We start from the raw sequence: 20,264 nt of genomic DNA on the forward strand, positions 1-20,264 counted from the left end.
TGTAGCATCTCTTCTTAAAGAACACCTGTCCTTTTACGGGCTCGTTACCATGGCTGAGAATCAGCATTTCTCTGCAGTTGTTACTCCCTGAATCAGCCTTATAAATTCTAATAGTGCATCATTGTAATAATCATCCTTGAACAGTTTCCCTCTGTTGGTCTTTATTTAGAACTATAGCTCTGTCTTTGATGTGCACGTGCGGGTGGGACCACTTTCCCTGCACGTGAGGGTACCTTTATGTGCTCACCAATGGCTGTGATCAGGCGGGGACTGCGGTCAAGAAAAGGCCCAGAGTTTTAAAAAAGCATGACTCAGGGCCTTCATGACAGGGTTAAAAGGGGTTTGGTAAAGGGCAGTTTAAAGCATTATTAAAATAGCACTTGCATGATTGGTGGGGTGGGCGGTAGCAAGTGGGGCTGCAGAAAGAGGATCTGTAGGAGGGTCTCGAGTCTTCAGTGGAAAGAGAGTGTGCTTGAGACAACTGCCCACCCTCCTGCCCTTAATGAGTTCAGTGGTTTTTGGTCTGAGGTTGGACCAGGATCTGGTGGCATTGTCATGGCAGCTGGTGGGGTAAAAGGTCCTCATATGGAGTTGATTATGAAAAAATATGTAAATTTGTAAGGACCCATCCTCAGTACGGCTCCCGTTATTATGGCTGGGACCTGTCCTTGGTACGGCTCCCATTAATATGGTTGGTGGTATCTGCGAGTAGTTGTTTGTCTCTGAGTCAGTGTTTTTTGCGGCTGGAGGCCTAAACATTTGCTTTGGTTATGACGGTACTAGAAGTGGAAGCCCACAAGGACCTTGTGACTCCATAAGAGGTACGAGCCCTTTCTCCTCTCCCATCTGTATGTGTATTTGGGGGGGGGGGGGGATTGTTAGCGCTGGCGTTGGGCAGCATAAAAGAGTGTAACAAACACTCTCAGCTTAGACAACTGCAGCCAGCAACCCTGCTGGGAAGCCATAGTCCAGTCTGAATAATGTGTCCGGGTTTCAGGCAGTCTGAGACCCGGACGCATGATTTCAAACCCAAAATGTCCGGGTGAATCCCGGACAGGTGGCAACCCTATTCATATGTTGCATATGTTTATAGGTTCATATGTTTATATGTTAATTTTTATGTTAATAAAAGACTGCTATGGCCATTAAACTCCATGATGGGTTTCATGGGTTTTTTATTAAGAAAAGGTTAGTGGTAAATGGTGGTCCAGCAGTTAGGAGAACAAAGCATCTTTTATACCCTAGTCATGTGAGAATCTAACATTAAAGCGGAGTTCCACCCAAAAGTAGAACTTCTGCTTTAACCACTTTCAGACCGGACCATTTTGCTGGCTTAAAACCAGAGCACTTTTTGCGTTTCAGCACTGCGTCGTTTTAACTGACAATTGCACGGCCGTGCGATGTGGCTCCCAAACAAAAGTGACGTCCTTTTTTTCCCACAAACAGAGCTTTCTTTTGGTGGTATTTGATCACCTCTGCGGTTTTTATTTTTTTGCGCTATAAACAAAAAAGGAGCGACAATTTTTTTTAAAAAACGCGTTATTTTTTTACTTTTTGCTAGAATAAATATCCCCAAAAAATATATAAAAAAAATATTTTTTTTTCCTCAGTTTAGGCCGATACGTATTCTACATTCTTTTGGTAAAAAAAAAATCGCAATAAGCGATTATTGATTAGTTTGCGCAAAAGTTATAGCGTGTACAAAATAGGGGATAGTTTTATGGCATTTTTATGAATCGTTTTTTTTACTAGTAATGGTGGCGATCAGTGATTTTTACACATCGGACATTTTTGGGACCATTGTCATTTATACAGAAATCGGTGCTATACAAATGCACTGATTCCTGTGTAAATGACACTGGCAGTGAAGGGGTTAACCAGGAGGTGGCAGTGTAGGGGTTAAGTGTGTCCTAGGGGCGCGTTGCTAACTGTGGGGGGCGTGGCTGTGTTTTACAGATCACTGATCTCTGCTCCAATCACAGGGAGCAGAGATCAGTATCACTTGTCGCTAGGCAGAACGGGGAGATGCTGTTTACATCGGCATCTCCCCGTTCTTCCTCCCCGTGAGACGATCACGTCCGCGGGACCCGCGATCGGACTCACGGAGGTGCACCGGCGTGCACACGATGGCACGGTGGCAAATTCAAAGGGACATACCTGTACGCCCATTTGCCTGCGCCGGTCGGGAAGCAGTTAAGCACTCCTCGCCCCCTTACATGCCATATTTGGAATGTCATTTTTTTGGGGTGGGAGTGGGTACCTTCTTTTTCGAGGGACTTCCTGTCCCACTTCCTGCTTCCTCTTCTCAGCTGCCTAGGTGACTCCTCCTCTCCCGCTAGGCAGCCCCTCCCTGGCAGCAATCTTCACGTCGCAGGTCCCAGAAGATTGCATGGCCAATAGCAGAGCACAGTGTGACATGTGCATGCGCAGTTTGTGCCCGGCCGTGAAGCCGTAAGCTGTCACAGCCAGGTGGCCACAGTTGCTATGACAGTGCTGCGGAGAGGAGGGGGGAGGAGCGAGGCTCCGGGCACCTGCATCACTGGACCGTGGGACAGGCGAGTGTCTGTTTATTTAAATTCAGCAGCTACACTTTTTGTAGCTGCTGACTTTTAACCACATGCTGACCGGGCCATAGCTGAAAGACAGTTACAGTGCGGTCGGCTTATTCTGGGTGGACGTCCGCCCCCCTGGAACGTGCACACGGGAACATCCGTGTCCGGACCCGCCACATCACGGATCGCGGTAAACGGCCGCTGATAGCTGATTCAAATGATGGAGCGATCACTTGTAAACAAACCGGTGTCACATTATGACACCGGTTCCTCCCTCCCCTCTCTGTACCGATCGGTACATTGAGAGGGCAGAGGGGGAGAGATGGCAGCAGTGCTGTGGGCTGGATGTGTAGTGCCCACAGTGCTGCTCAGTGCAAATAATCTTCAGTACTCTGCCCATACTGTGCAATACTCTGCAACACTGCAATACTCTGCAATAATCTGCCAATACTCTGCAATAAATTTTAAAAGAAACTTAATTTTATTTATTTTTTTTACCAAATTTTCAGTCTTTTTTGATTAATAGAGCAAAAAAATAAAAACCCAGCGGTGATTAAATACCACCAAAAGAAAGCTCTATTTGTGTGAAAAAAAGGACAAAAATTTCATTTGGGTACAGTATTACATGACTGAGTAATTGTCATTCAAAGTGTGAGAGCACTGAAAGCTGAAAATTGGTCTGGTTAGGATGGGGGTTTAAGTGCCCAGTGGTCAAGTGGTTAATAAACGAAAAAACGGGTGGAACTCCGCTTTAAGGCAGTTCTCCGACTACCTGCACTGCTGCCCCGTGTTACTAAACACTGTTGCCTAAGGTACTAAAGAAGGAAAGGTGGGACTTTAAATGAGGTTGTTGACATTGTGGAGGTAGATTTGAAAAAGTACAAATTTATTGATTATGAAAAGATATATAGAAAACATGGCGATATTTAACACCACATTGACAATGGGTATATCATATACAGACATGGTTCAACATCACAAATGTCCGACGCGTTTCGTGTAAGAACGCTCTTCAGGGGTGGCTGCCATATACCTTGCACTAGTAATAGTGATGGACGAACTTCCGACGGGACGTTTCGCGAACGCGAAACGCGAACGGACACAAACGTTCGCGAAAACGACCGTTCGCCGCGGGCTCCATTGACTTCAATGGGAGGCGAATTTCGCAAACCTTTAGGTCGAATTTGCGGCCACGGGGTAATTATTAGGGGGTAGCACGTAGTCCCACCACCTGGACAATAGCATAATACATGTATGAGGTGAATTTGGGATCGATAACTACAAGCATTTTTTTTTTATTTGGGAAATTGTTCTGACAATTCAGGACTATGGAGCTAATGAAGGCAATGGAGGAGAGGGAAGGTCAGGGACCAGGGTAGGCAAACAAGAGGGTGCAGGAGATACAGAGCACTGACAGCAGCACCGTAATACAGAGCACTGACATCAGCACCGTGACATACAGCGCTGACAGCAGCTCCGTGACATACAGCGCTGACAGCAGCTCCGTGACATACAGCGCTGACAGCAGCTCCGTGACATACAGCGCTGACAGCAGCTCCGTGACATACAGCGCTGACAGCAGCTCCGTGACATACAGCGCTGACAGCAGCACCGTGACATACAGCGCTGACAGCAGCTCCGTGACATACAGCGCTGACAGCAGCTCCGTGACATACAGCGCTGACAGCAGCTCCGTGACATACAGCACTGACAGCAGCTCCGTGACATACAGCGCTGACAGCAGCTCCGTGACATACAGCGCTGACAGCAGCACCGTGACATACAGCGCTGACAGCAGCTCCGTGACATACAGCGCTGACAGCAGCTCCGTGACATACAGCGCTGACAGCAGCTCCGTGACATACAGCGCTGACAGCAGCTCCGTGACATACAGCGCTGACAGCAGCTCCGTGACATACAGCGCTGACAGCAGCTCCGTGACATACAGCGCTGACAGCAGCTCCGTGACATACAGCGCTGACAGCAGCTCCGTGACATACAGCGCTGACAGCAGCTCCGTGACATACAGCGCTGACAGCAGCTCCGTGACATACAGCGCTGACAGCAGCTCCGTGACATACAGCGCTGACAGCAGCTCCGTGACATACAGCGCTGACAGCAGCACCGTAAGCAGCCCCAGGAGGAAGTCAGCACAGCACAGGGATGGTGTGATCCCCTCATAATAAGAACCCCCAGGAGGAAGTCAGCACAGCACAGGGATGGTGGGAGCCCCTCATAATAAGAACACCCAGGAGGAAGTCAGCACAGCACAGGGATGGTGGGAACCCCTCATAATAAGCAGCCCCAGTAGAAATATGACACCGCTCAACCTCTTCAAAGAGGAGGGTAGGGGCATATAGTACGGTGTGCTTTTTTGGGTCAGGGAAGTGAGCCAAATGAATTAAGAAGGTCTGTGTGCTTGATTCCAAAAATTGTTTATAGACATATACATGGTCTACTGATCACATGTGTTGAATTCCTCCGAGATCCATGCCTCATTCATTTTTAGAAATGTGAGGTAGTTAACACTGTGGTGAGCTAGGCGAGTACGCTTATCGGTCACAATCCCCCCTGCTGCGCTGAACGTCCTTTCGGACAGGACACTGGATGAGGGGCAAGCCAACAGTTCGATTGCAAATTGGGCAAGCTCTGGCCAGAGGTCAAGCCTGCCCACCCAGTAGTCTAGGGGTTCATCACTCCTCAGAGCGTCCACATCGGCCGTTAACCCAATGTAGTCGGACACCTGACGGTCTAGGCGTTCCCTGATGCTGGATCCGGATGACACCTGTCGATGGGTCGGCTGAAAGAATGACCTCATATCCGAAGTCACCAACACATCTTCAAACCGGCCTCTTCTTGCAGGCGCTGTTGGATTGGTACCCGCAAATCCTTCTCTGGGAGTGGGAATTGCTCCTCTGCCAGCGCACGCAAAAGCAGAATGCAGCATTTCTCGAAGCAAGGCCTGGAAGTGCTGCATTCTGACAGCCCTCTGCGACGGCGGTAACATTTCCGCCATTTTGTGTTTGTACCGGGGGTCTAAGTACGTTGCCACCCAGTACTGGTCCTTGACCCTCATGCTTTTTATACGGGGGTCCCTATTAAAACACTGGAGCATGAAGGCCCCCATTTGCACTAAAGTGGAAGCGGTGTGGTGGCCTGGCTCCTGCTCATCATCCAGGATAATGTCGTCCTCTTCATTCTCCTCTCCCCATCCTCGCACAACAGGGATCCCAGAAAGGTTTAAAGCATGCTCTTCTTGCTCCTGCTCATCCGCCCCGGCACCATCCTCCTCTGACTCCTCATCAGACTCCTGTTGTTGACTTGTCTCAGATAGAGTAGCCCCCCCTGGGAATTCATCCAGCATTGCGACTTCCTCATCTTCCCGCTCCTGCTCCTCCACAGCCTGATCAATGACACGACGCAATGCACGCTCCAGAAAGAAGGCATAAGGTACCATGTCACTGATGGCGCCATGGCTGCGACTGACCAGTTTGGTGATCTCCTCAAATGGCCGCAGAAGTCTGCATGTGTCGCGCATGAGCAGCCACTGGCGCGGTGAAAAAAAACCCAGCTCCCCAGAACCGTTTCTTTCGCAGAGTTCATACAGGTAGACGTTAACTGCACGTTTCTGCTGGAGCAGCCTATCAAGCATATAGAAGGTTGAGTTCCATCGCGTCGGGCAATCGCAAATAAGACGTCTGACCGGCAGATGGTGTCGCCGCTGAATGTCAGCAAGGCGAGCCATGGCCGTGTAAGATCTTCTGAAATGGGCCGAGATTTTCCTTGCCTGCCGCAAGATGTCCTGGACCCCAGGGTATTTGACAAGGAATCGCTGCACGACCAAGTTTAAGACGTGTGCCATGCACGGCACGTGCGTGATTTTGCCCTGTTTCAATGCGCTAAGCAGATTGGCACCGTTGTCACACACCACTTTACCAACTGTCAAATTGAGCGGTGTTAGCCACTCATCTGCCTGTGAACGCAAAGCTGAAAGGAGTGCCGGGCCAGTGTGGCTCTTTGCTTCCAGGCACAACAGACGCAGCACGGCATGGCAACGTCTCACCTGGCATGTGGAATAGGTTCTGGGGAGCTTGGGCGGTGCAGTGGAAGAGACGCTAGCAGCGGAAAAGGAGGAGGCAGCTGAGGAGGAGAGGGAGGAGGATGGAGTAGGAGGAGGAGAAGAAGAGTCAGGCCTGCATGCAATCCGTGGCGGTAAAACCAAATCTACACGGGTGCCACGGGTTACATGCTTGACGGCCGTCAGAAGGTTCACCCAGTGGGCAGTAAAACTGATATACCTTCCCTGCCCGTGTTTGCTAGACCACGTGTCTGTGGTCAGATGTATCTTGGCACCGACACTGTGTGCCAGAGATACATTCACTTGCCGCTGAACATGGCCATATAGCTCTGGGATGCCCTTCTCTGAGAAATACTTCCTTCCTGGGACCTTCCATTGTGGTGTTCCAATGGCCACAAATTTGCGAAAGGCCTCCGAGTCCACCAGTTTATATGGCAGTAGTTGGCGGGCTATGAGTTCTGACAAGCCAGCCGCCAACCGTTGGGCAAGAGGGTTATCCGGCGTCATCATTTTTTTACGCTCAAACATTAGGCCCACGGAAGCCTGCCTTTTTGCAGAAAAATGTGAGCTTGGCGTGATGGAAGGTGGAGTGGAGGACAATTGTGAGGAGAGAGGAGAAGGAGAAGTAGAAGACGAGGCTGGACGGTGAGAGCCTGCAGTGTGGCTTTGTGTGTTCCGTTGCTCCCACTGGGCTCGGTGATGGCTGCTCATGTGCCTTCTTAAGGCGGTCGTCCCTAGGTGAGTATTGGGCTTACCGCGACTAACGCGTTGACTGCAAAGATTGCAGATGGCAACGCTATTGTCAGCAGCGGACACGTTAAAAAAAGCCCACACTGCGGAGCCATGTGCCGGTGTCCTGGGAGCGCCAGATGTGACCGTACATGGTCGATGACTCGCTCCTGATACATTTGCAGTCTGCTTTGTCCCTGCTGTGCAATGTAAGTCATTGCTGCTTCTCCTCCCTATCTGCTGGTCCATATCTCCCTCTGAACTCCCCTCCTCTTCCTCTCTTGTGGGCACCCACGTGACATCACTAGACACGTCATCATCAACGTCACCTTCCCCACCGCTATAAGTAGAGTAGGCAGCAACACCGGGGACCAACCTCCTCCTTGGGCTGATCTGGGTACTGGCGTCAGACTGCTGAGTAGCGCTTGTTGCTACCTCCTCTTCCTGATCCAATACCAAGAGTGGCTGCGCATCAGAAATGTCCTCTTGATATGGATCGGAAAATAATTCCAGTGACTCAAGCGGAAGGTATGTGGTGGTGGTGGTGGTGGTCGTGTTGTTGGTGGTAGTGTCTTTGGGGGTGCACATAGCAGAGAGTGAAGAAGAGGGTGCAGATCGAGAGGATGAGGAGGGTGCAGAAGAGTAAGGCTGAGCGAGCCACTCAACCAAGTCTGGTGCATCCTTTAAAGTAATTGAACGCACCTTCTGCAACTTCCCACTTTGGCTCAAGCCTGTTGCTCCTGCCCTACCCCTACCACCCCTGCGGAAGGGCCTGCCTCTTCCTCTGCATGTCATTTTTTAAATGACCCTGTGACAAAACTCTTAGTCCCTATACCGCTGAAGGACTGCTGCAGTATAGGTGAGCGGTCAGCAGTGGTGCACGTCAACCCTATCTATTGTGGACCTATAGCGGTCCTTACAGAACAGCAGACTGTACCGCACTCAAGCCTATGTACCGTAGCACCCTATACCAAGTTACCAGTCCTTATAAGAACTTTTGTGGACCAAGCAGGTTGTGTATTAGTGTTTAGCAGACTGTACGTCAGTCCCTATACCGCTGAAGGACTGCTGCAGTATAGGGCAGCGGTCAGCAGTGGTGCACGTCAACCCTATCTATTGTGGACCGATAGCGGTCCTTACAGAACAGCAGACTGTACCGCACTCAAGCCTATGTACCGTAGCACCCTATACCAAGTTACCAGTCCTTATAAGAACTTTTGTGGACCAAGCAGGTTGTGTATTAGTGTTTAGCAGACTGTACGTCAGTCCCTATACCGCTGAAGGACTGCTGCAGTATAGGGCAGCGGTCAGCAGTGGTGCACGTCAACCCTATCTATTGTGGACCGATAGCGGTCCTTACAGAACAGCAGACTGTACCGCACTCAAGCCTATGTACCGTAGCACCCTATACCAAGTTACCAGTCCTTATAAGAACTTTTGTGGACCAAGCAGGTTGTGTATTAGTGTTTAGCAGACTGTACGTCAGTCCCTATACCGCTGAAGGACTGCTGCAGTATAGGGCAGCGGTCAGCAGTGGTGCACGTCAACCCTATCTATTGTGGACCGATAGCGGTCCTTACAGAACAGCAGACTGTACCGCACTCAAGCCTATGTACCGTAGCACCCTATACCAAGTTACCAGTCCTTATAAGAACTTTTGTGGAACAAGCAGGTTGTGTGTTAGTGATTAGCAGACTGTACGTCAGTCCCTATACCAATGAAGGACTGCTGCAGTATAGGGCAGCGGTCAGCAGTAGTGCACGGCAACCCTATGTATTGTGGACCGATAGCGGTCCTTACAGAACAGCAGACTGTACTGCACTCAGGCCTATGTACCGTAGCACCCTATACCAAGTTACCAGTCCTTATAAAAACTTTTGTGGACCAAGCAGGTTGTGTGTTAGTGTTTAGCAGACTGTGCGTCAGTCCCTATACCGCTGAAGGACTGCTGCAGTATAGGGCAGCGGTCAGCAGTAGTGCACGGCAACCCTATGTATTGTGGACCGATAGCGGTCCTTACAGAACAGCAGACTGTAACGCACTCAGGCCTATGTACCGTAGCACCCTATACCAAGTTACCAGTCCTTATAAGAACTTTTGTGGACCAAGCAGGTTGTGTGTTAGTGATTAGCAGACTGTACGTCAGTCCCTATACCGCTGAAGGACTGCTGCAGTATAGGTGAGCGGTCAGCAGTGGTGCACGTCAACCCTATCTATTGTGGACCGATAGCGGTCCTTACAGAACAGCAGACTGTACCGCACTCAAGCCTATGTACCGTAGCACCCTATACCAAGTTACCAGTCCTTATAAGAACTTTTGTGGACCAAGCAGGTTGTGTATTAGTGTTTAGCAGACTGTACGTCAGTCCCTATACCGCTGAAGGACTGCTGCAGTATAGGGCAGCGGTCAGCAGTAGTGCACGGCAACCCTATGTATTGTGGACCGATAGCGGTCCTTACAGAACAGCAGACTGTAACGCACTCAGGCCTATGTACCGTAGCACCCTATACCAAGTTACCAGTCCTTATAAGAACTTTTGTGGACCAAGCAGGTTGTGTGTTAGTGATTAGCAGACTGTACGTCAGTCCCTATACCAATGAAGGACTGCTGCAGTATAGGGCAGCGGTCAGCAGTAGTGCACGGCAACCCTATGTATTGTGGACCGATAGCGGTCCTTACAGAACAGCAGACTGTACTGCACTCAGGCCTATGTACCGTAGCACCCTATACCAAGTTACCAGTCCTTATAAAAACTTTTGTGGACCAAGCAGGTTGTGTGTTAGTGTTTAGCAGACTGTGCGTCAGTCCCTATACCGCTGAAGGACTGCTGCAGTATAGGGCAGCGGTCAGCAGTAGTGCACGGCAACCCTATGTATTGTGGACCGATAGCGGTCCTTACAGAACAGCAGACTGTAACGCACTCAGGCCTATGTACCGTAGCACCCTATACCAAGTTACCAGTCCTTATAAGAACTTTTGTGGACCAAGCAGGTTGTGTGTTAGTGATTAGCAGACTGTACGTCAGTCCCTATACCAATGAAGGACTGCTGCAGTATAGGGCAGCGGTCAGCAGTAGTGCACGGCAACCCTATGTATTGTGGACCGATAGCGGTCCTTACAGAACAGCAGACTGTACTGCACTCAGGCCTATGTACCGTAGCACCCTATACCAAGTTACCAGTCCTTATAAGAACTTTTGTGGACCAAGCAGGTTGTGTGTTAGTGATTAGCAGACTGTACGTCAGTCCCTATACCAATGAAGGACTGCTGCAGTATAGGGCAGCGGTCAGCAGTAGTGCACGGCAACCCTATGTATTGTGGACCGATAGCGGTCCTTACAGAACAGCAGACTGTAACGCACTCAGGCCTATGTACCGTAGCACCCTATACCAAGTTACCAGTCCTTATAAGAACTTTTGTGGACCAAGCAGGTTGTGTGTTAGTGATTAGCAGACTGTACGTCAGTCCCTATACCAATGAAGGACTGCTGCAGTATAGGGCAGCGGTCAGCAGTAGTGCACGGCAACCCTATGTATTGTGGACCGATAGCGGTCCTTACAGAACAGCAGACTGTACTGCACTCAGGCCTATGTACCGTAGCACCCTATACCAAGTTACCAGTCCTTATAAGAACTTTTGTGGACCAAGCAGGTTGTGTGTTAGTGATTAGCAGACTGTACGTCAGTCCCTATACCAATGAAGGACTGCTGCAGTATAGGGCAGCGGTCAGCAGTAGTGCACGGCAACCCTATGTATTGTGGACCGATAGCGGTCCTTACAGAACAGCAGACTGTACTGCACTCAGGCCTATGTACCGTAGCACCCTATACCAAGTTACCAGTCCTTATAAGAACTTTTGTGGACCAAGCAGGTTGTGTATTAGTGTTTAGCAGACTGTGCGTCAGTCCCTATACCGCTGAAGGACTGCTGCAGTATAGGGCAGCGGTCAGCAGTAGTGCACGGCAACCCTATGTATTGTGGACCGATAGCGGTCCTTACAGAACAGCAGACTGTACCGCACCCAAGCCTATGTACCGTAGCACCCTAGACAGACCAAGTTACCAGTCCTGATAAAGAGCTTTGTGGAACAAGTGAGTTGTGAATGATTAGCAGACTGCAGCAGAAGGGCAGCAGTCAAGTATAATATTCTTTCTATATTTGGAAGAAAGAATATTATACGTGTACAAGCCTATTACCGTACCACTGATACCAGTCCTGAAAAGAACCTTTGTGGAACTAATAGTAACAGCAAGTCTTTAAAATTATCCTCACTGCCTGACACACTGCTTCCTGCCTGTCCCTATACAAATTGGCAAAAAAGAGTAGGCTGGAACGATTAGCTGGAACAGCTCTTTTGTGGACCTGATAGTAACAGCTAATGATGATGATGATGATGATGATGAAGAAAGACTAATCTGGCTGAGCTGTCCCTAAAATAGCAGCATACAGCGCTCTGTCCCTTTATCTAAACTGACAAAAGAAACTCAGGCTGCTGACCTAACACCTATACCAGTCCTGAAAAGAACTTTTGTGTACCAAATAGCTAGCGTTTTCTCTGTCCCTACTCCACACAGGATCCTTTCCCTACAGTGACAGAAGAAAGAATGTAAAATGGCCACCGGATCGGGTGTATTTATAGGTTAGGGGGAATGTCCAAGTGTCCATGAGCTGTCATGTCTCAATTGGTTGTCCTGTAACACATGATAAACGTGTCACGAAAGGTTAAAGTTCTTGTATACATTAAACACGTAAGTCCGCCGGGGCGAACGACGGAAAAAGGCGTTCGAACCCGCGGACGGCGAAAGTCGGAAATTCGCCGCGAAACGACCGCCGGGCGAACCGTTCGGCCATCACTAACTAGTAATTGGTTACTTGTAGCAACTGTATTACTCCTCCTGCTAGACTTACCAAGTAGATCTTTTGCAGTAGCTTTGCTTAATACCCTGCATGTGCTTAACTGACCCAAGTACTTTTATAAATCAGAACCATCATGCACCCCTTTGAATAAGTTCAGACCAGGCTTAGAACAGTCAATGCGATTTTACACTTTACACACACCCGTCCTTCACTAAGACCTATAAAGCAAACTTCCACCTAGTCCCTGGTCAGCAGGTTCGTCTTTATGCTTATCATGGCCAGATTAACGTAGGGGCTGTTGGAGCTGCAGCTCCAAGCCCCTACCTTTAATATAGGCCCAGCAGGGTTGGACTGACCATTTAGGCACTGCCATTGCCCTACTGATGCTGTCCACTGCCAAAAACCCAGCCCCAAATGCATTTTGAAAAAAAAATAAATTATAAAAAATAAATTATAAAAAAATGCAATTAAAAAAACTAAAAAAAAAAACTGCTGACACCGTCCACTGCACTACTTACATCGTCCACTGCCCCCCACTGGAAAAAAAAGTAATAAAAAAGTAAAATTGTAAAAAAACAAAAATAAGAATGTAAACAATAAAAGATTGCAACAAATAATAAAAAAAATAAAAAAATGTAAAAATAAATATACAGAAAATTTTTGCTCATTCGCACAGGTTCTCTTGCACATAGTGTAAATGAGCAATTTGTTAAAAATACCAATTTTTTTTTTTATAAAATTTTGTTTGAGTTTTAATTTTATTTATTAACCATAAAAACGGCCCTCCAAAATCCTCAGCACCAGGCCCATGATGCTCTTAATCCGGCCCTGATGCTTATGCCCTGAATAGATGTCTGTCTATCTATGAGTTCTGTAGGATTGTTCATGCCTTGGAATATTCTTCTGTATTGTTTACCGTGGTCAGCCATTGTTCTAATTTCCTGGTTTCTGGACTCTGTTTAAGACCTATTTGTGCCAAAAGCTGTCAGCCTTCGGACTCTGCTAGGGCTCTTTCACACTTGTGGTGGACTTGCATGCTGAGATCGCTTTTCAGAGGGCATGGGACAGGTGTTATGTTGCCTCCTCAAAGCCTGATTAAAACCTATAAAGCCACACTACCACGCTGCCATCATGTGCATTGCACACGGTTGCAAGGCAGTCCCATTGAACGTAATGAGATAGACTCACAAGTGGTGCCGCTTGTCAAATTCTGTACACCAATTTAAAAATGTCCTGGCCTCAGCATGTAAAAAGCTGTTATTTTACAGTTCGGGTGGGCGGCCGGGGGGCAATAAAACCATGGCTCAGCCATCCATTTTTACCATCCATCTGAAAAAGGACCTTAATGTCTGCTGTTTGTTTTGACCATGTGTCTGAAGACTGCCACTATTGACCATGTGTCTGATGACTTGACCATGTGTCTGAAGACTGCCACTATTGACCATGTGTCTGATGACTTGACCATATGTCTGAAGACTACCACTATTGACCATGTGTCTGATGACTTGACCATGTGTCTGAAGACTACCACTATTGACCATGTGTCTGAAGACTGCCACTATTGACCATGTGTCTGAAGACACTAAACCAGCCTTTCTCAACCTTTCAAACACAGGGGAACCCTTGAAATAGTTCTCCCGTCTCAAGGAACCCCTGCTAAAAATTAGAAATCTACAACTCATGATACATTAGTAGGATGGTCAGTGAGAGAAATGGTCCTTACACTTGTGGGCACATGGTCAGTGGTGTAAGCCCTCAGGCACATGGTCAGTGGTGTAAGCCCTCAGGCACATGGTCAGTGGTGTAAGCCCTCAGGCACATGGTCAGTGGTATAAGCCCTCAGGCACATGGTCAGTGGTGTAAGCCCTCAGGCACATGGTCAGTGGTGTAAGCCCTCAGGCACATGGTCAATAGTGTAAGCCCTCAGGCACATGGTCAGTGGTATAAGCCCTCAGGCACATGGTCAGTGGTGTAAGCCCTCAGGCACATGGTCAATAGTGTAAGCCCTCAGACACATGGTCAGTGGTGACCATGTGCCTGAGGGCTTACACCACTGACCATGTGCCTGAGGGCTTACACCACTGACCATGTGCCTGAGGGCTTATACCACTGACCATGTGCCTGAGGGCTTACACCACTGACCATGTGCCTAAGGGCTTACACAACTGACCATGTGACTGAGGGCTTACACAACTGACCATGTGCCTGAGGGCTTACACCACTGACCATGTGCCTAAGGGCTTACACCACTGACCATGTGCCTGAGGGCTTACACCACTGACCATGTGCCTGAGGGCTTACACCACTGACCATGTGCCTGAGGGCTTATACCACTGACCATGTGCCTGAGGGCTTACACCACTGACCATGTGCCTAAGGGCTTACACAACTGACCATGTGCCTGAGGGCTTACACCACTGACCATGTGCCTGAGGGCTTACACCACTGACCATGTGCCTAAGGGCTTACACAACTGACCATGTGCCTGAGGGCTTACACAACTGACCATGTGCCTGAGGGCTTACACCACTGACCATGTGCCTAAGGGCTTACACCACTGACCATGTGCCTGAGGGCTTACACCACTGACCATGTGCCTGAGGGCTTACACCACTGACCATGTGCCTGAGGGCTTATACCACTGACCATGTGCCTGAGGGCTTACACCACTGACCATGTGCCTAAGGGCTTACACAACTGACCATGTGCCTGAGGGCTTACACCACTGACCATGTGCCTGAGGGCTTACACCACTGACCATGTGCCTAAGGGCTTACACCACTGACCATGTGCCTGAGGACTTACACAACTGACCATGTGCCTGAGGGATTACACCACTGACCATTTGTCCTACCTGTTGTTGGTTGCTACCTCTGGCAGTACAGAGAAGCTACCCAACACTGTGATAGTCAGCTTATATAAAATTAATTAAAAAAATACAAGCAGAGAGGAGCACATTGGTTACCTGTGGAAGAAGTGATGCCAAAAATTAGGATGACAAGACCTCCAACGAGAGATTTATTCCACGTGTCGTCAGACATCCCCACCCTAGGACAGACAGAGAAAACAGGAAACATACTCATAAAAAATTGAAAAAATGACCATAATATTAGGGTTGGATTAACCTTAAAGACAGGTAAGCAAAGTTTTTCTGCTGAAACTACAAAGAAAAAAAACTCCCTAAATTAGCACTGAAAGCCACTCCATAGTAAACAATGACAGCAGGTTTATTACAGTATGCAGCCTTCTCCATATTCCGTTTAAAAGGTGTCTCCAACCAAAATAATTCGAGATTTTAAAGATTAAAGAGTAATCACTTTTGTTGAGAAAAAAAATTGTCAGCAGCAAGAGAAGAGAATGGAAAAAATGACAGTTGAAAAATGACAGTTGTGACCTGTTCAGGGGCTTCTACTCATTTTCTTCTTGGTTTCTGGAGCAGAAGGTCTAGAAATGAAAACACAATGCATGTTCTAACCCTTCCCCACACTATCCAAAACAAGAAAAAAAACTTTACTCTGGGATTATAGCACAGTCCAGTATTCCTGAATTGTCCCCACCCAGCTGATACAAAAGCGAAAGATTGCTTCACTAGTGCATGACCTAATAGGTCGGAGAAACATTTTCCTTGCTCCACAGTCCTATGGCAGCCAGCGCTCAAGTCTTCTTTTCTATGGCAGTAGACTTTGAGTGATCACACCTACACCATGCCATCACATACAATACAGTGCCACTGTGCCAGCCATGTGTACTAGTTCTGCATTGTACGGAATAATGTCGGCCAGAGGTGAGGCCAGTCAGAAAAGTTCTGCTTTCGTGGAAAAATCTTTACAAACAGGAAGACTGCGGAAGTATAAGGTTGAGTACTTTATATTAGATCATCCTCTATAAAATATGCACATTGGGGTGTATTTATAAAAAAAAAATTGCAGAGCTATTCATCTTGCAAAACTGCATGTACATTTGGCTATTGTCTCTTCACATTGAATGTTATTCATTAATACAGACTAGAGTGAGTCAGGAAAGTACCACATTTTTCTTTGGAAATCAATACTTCTGAGAGTGTCGATCTCCTGCTCCCCCGCTGTTCTCAATGGTTTTCTACCACTGGCCACCACAGTAATGGGGTCCTTCTCACCCGCTGGCTACCAGTGTAATGTAGTCCTTCCCTCCAATGGACCACCAAGGTAACAGGGCCCTTCTCTCCTATTGGCCATCAGTGTAATATAGTCCCTCTCTTCAAATGACCACCAAGGTACTGGGGTTCTTCTCTCCCACTGGTCACCAGTGTATTGTAGTCCTTCCCTCCAAATGACCACCAAGGTACCGGGGTCCTTCTCTCCTACTGGCCTACAGTGTAATATAGCCCTTCCCTTTAAACAACCACCAAAGTAATGGAGTCCTTCTCTCCCGCTGGCAACCAGTGTAATGTAGTCCTTCCCACCAAATGATCACCAATGTAATAGGGTCATTCTCTCCCACTGGCCACCAGTGTATTGTAGTACTTCCCTCCAAATGACCACAAGGTAATGGGGTCTTTTTCTCCCGCTAGCCCCCAGTGTAATGTAGCCCTTCCCTCCAAATGACCACCAAAGTAACGGGGTCCTTCTCTCCCACTGGCCACCAATGTATTGTAGTCCTTCCCTCCAAATGACCACCAAGGTATGGGGGGGTCCTTTTCTCCTACTGGCCATCAGTGTAATATAGTCCTCTTCAAATGACCACCAAGGTAATGGCTCCTTCTCTCCTACTGGCCATCAGTGTAATATAGTTCTTCCCTCCAAATGACCACAAAGGTAACGGGTTCCTACTCTCCTACTGGCCACTAGTGTAATATAGTCCTTCTCTCCAAATAAACACCAAGGTAATGGGGTCTTTCTCTCTCACTGGCCATCAGTGTAATGGAACCCTTCTCCCAATTACTGCCAACATGATGAGTTTTTCTCACTGACCACCAATTTAAGAAGGTTCTTAACCACCATTGTAAGGGGCAACTTCACCAATTCAACCACTGATATGAAGGAACGCTACAATTTTCACTGTCTACTTTTCCTTTATTGTTTTGATTTTATATAATTGCTGTTACTGAACCTAATTGTCATAAAGGGTGGCTGTCAAATAGGCAAAGAATCGCTCATTTCTTATTCTTTTACTTATCCATATAGTTATAGATATAGTAACTATTAGTAGGGATTCCCTGAGACCCCCAAACTTATTTCAAAGATTCCTCTGTGTTAAAAAGGTTGTGAAATGCTGTGCTAAGCTGGCCATAAATAGGTCATTTAAAAAAAAAAAAAAAAGTATTCCCCCATCCACACAAGTGAGGTGGATGAAGGAATCTTCCCTGCTGCTATTGTATTCTGACAGCGCATTCCCGCCCACCCCCCGTGCTGTCAGAATACATTGATCAGCGCTGCAGCTGCTGATCGAATAAAAAATTTCCAATATTCTTATTTGACAAAAGTTGATCAATAGATTGATTTCTGTCAAGTGGGAATGGCCATTGACGGATTGAAATTTGGCTGGTCCCTGCTGAACCACCTGAATTTCAGTCCATCTAGGGCCAACTTTAGATTGTAAGCTTCTTGAGCACAAGGATGGATGTGAATGTGTGTAAATTGTCAGTGTTATATGAAATACCTGTAATCAATAAAATATATTTCTGCATTGTATAATTCTCCGCAGACCGTACCGCCTTGCATTTACGCATTTAGGAGGACCCAAAAATGTTGCAAGTCTCGGATTGGCCAAATCAATTTGCTTATTGCTACTGAAAAAAACAGGAGAACGTATTCCCAGGAATATCTAGGAGCTGTCCATAGAGGGTAAAGAGAGATAAGAGTTGGGTTGGTATCTCACCTGTTATCAGGAGCTGGTCTTGTCATTATCCTGGGAGCATGCTGGGTGCAGGCGTGTGCGTTCGCTGTCTTACTTTCTTGAGATTTTCTCTTGCTTTTTTGATCTCCTCTCACTTCCTCTTTATTTTTCCGCTGTCACACTCTCTCCGTCATACACTTCCCACACTTTTACCCCCCACCTATCCAGCCAGCCTAGCACCCTGATCTGCCTCCAGCTCTCATCTGCTGGCTCTATGACTCTCCCAGCCCTCTGGGGCCCTTTGCTTTAATCTGTATACGGGAATAAAACACCCCCTCCTGCACTCCCCTCCCTTCATGCTGTCACTTCCTCTGCATTTTCAGTGTTTAAAGTCCAGGAAACCAAAGACAGCGTCTCATGTGCTCGGCTTCTTCTTATTTGTTATGTAATATTGCCTTTATTATTTCCTTTTTCATCTCCCCACTCCTGTATTATTTTATTTCCTTCCTTTGATCCTCTTCTTATTGACAGAGCTTGTTAGTCACCTCTTAGTGTCGGTTCACACCTCTGCGACGTCCGAGATCGGATGTGATTCGCACCGCACTGCAATGCAAATCACATGCGATCTCTGTGCCATGCGATTTCAGCCATACAGATAGTATGGCTGAAATTGCATAGCATGCGGACCAAATTTGCTTTTTTGGTTCGCTGTGAACACCCATGCGATCCGAATCCTGTCCGAACTTTCAGATCACACTGCGATATGCACACAGGTTTGAGGGGGGGGGGGGGGTGCCATTAACTTTTCACTGACACTCCCAGCAGTTCGCATAGGGCGGTGTGAACTGCCACCGGGAGACATGCAATGCGGGAACCTGCAATGGATTTGCAGGGTTCCACATCGCAGCAGTGTGAACCGGCACTCAGGGCTGCATTTGCACCTGGATGTTTTAAATTGCGGTGCCACAATTCTGCCCACGATTTCAAAAGGCTCTGCTAAAACGACAAATCGCACAACGCAAATTTCAGATGCCACCTAAAAAAGCACTGTGATTGTGCCGCGGGTGTCATGTGATAAATGCAGCAAACTGCATCGCGTGAAGCTCGTCACCCCCAAAAAAGGATCAGGAGCTTCTTTTGGGCGTTAAGCTTCGAGCAACGCTGTTTGCTGCAATTGCAGCGCGATTTATGGGTTGTATAAAAAAAAGTAGATAAAAAGACAATATAAAATAAGGAATATCATATAATATTAGTATAATATAATAATAATATATATATATATATATATATATATTTTTTTTTTTTAAATAACAAACATGTCATACTTAGCTTCACTGTGCAGCGTGTTTTGCACACAGTGGCGCCCGAACCTGCTCTTCTGGGGTCCCTCGGTGGCTGTCTCAGCTCCTCCCCGCATCAGATAACCCCCTAGGAGAAGCGCTCATCTGGGGGGGTTACCTTGCTGGTGTGCTCCCGAGTCCAGCATTCGGTGTCCATAGATGCTGAATGCAGGACTTGGCCCACCCCCCTGGCGGTTGCGTCATTGGATTTGATTGACAGCAGTGGGAGCCAATGGCTGCGCTGCTATCAATCTATCCAATCAACAGCCGAGAACCCCGGGCGGAGAGAAGGCTCATCCCTGTGGGACAAGTTCGAGCGTTCAGGTAAGTAAAACCGGAGGGCGGTCACTGACAGGCATAGGATGCATTAAGGTGAAAAAAACATACCTTTACAACCCCACACGATGAGATTATCGGACAAATGATCATCCTTTTTTTTTTTTTTTTGCATGCTAATCTCCAGATCGAAAATGAAGTGGTTACTCAACTCCGAAAATTCTCATACGACAGATTAAAAGTTCAGAAGTGATGTCATGTGTTGTAGTGTATTTGTATTGTATTTTCGTATGAAAACTGTACTGATTAACCACTTGCCTACTGCATGTTGCACTTTGAATGACAATTGCACGGTCATGCAATAGAGTAACTAAACAACATTTTTATAATTTTTTTGAGACAGCTAGAGCTTTCTTTTGGTGGTATTTAAAGCGGTTGTATACTCCATTTTTAAATTTTTACCTATACTTTGCATGCAGCTGCTGATGTCAGCAGTGGATGCGCAGTGAAGGTCCGGTGTTCTGGCATATATCGTCCATCCATCAGATAGTGTCCGTCCCGTACTGTGCAGGCACAGCGCTTACGCAGTACGGAGCAGAAGGAGATTTGGAAAATCT

General features: G+C 47.5%; 1 protein-coding gene across 1 annotated transcript in view; it reads right to left on the reverse strand.

The window, feature by feature from the left end:
* The window catches only part of IL27RA (interleukin 27 receptor subunit alpha), a 91,976-nt gene extending 73,611 nt beyond the window's left edge, over positions 1–18,365 (reverse strand). The window contains exons 1-2 of the mRNA XM_077470440.1: positions 18,074–18,365; positions 15,183–15,265 (exon numbers count right to left, since the gene is read on the reverse strand). Coding sequence (XP_077326566.1) covers positions 15,183–15,265; positions 18,074–18,099 — 109 coding nt within the window. The 5' untranslated portion in view covers positions 18,100–18,365. The remainder of the gene's footprint in view (positions 1–15,182; positions 15,266–18,073) is intronic.
* Between the last annotated feature and the right edge of the window lie 1,899 nt (positions 18,366–20,264).

This window comes from Lithobates pipiens, unplaced genomic scaffold (assembly GCF_037356315.1).
Source record: "Lithobates pipiens isolate NorthernLeopardFrog02 unplaced genomic scaffold, aLitPip1_a1.2 Scaffold_8, whole genome shotgun sequence".
NCBI classification, from domain to species: Eukaryota; Metazoa; Chordata; class Amphibia; order Anura; family Ranidae; genus Lithobates; species Lithobates pipiens.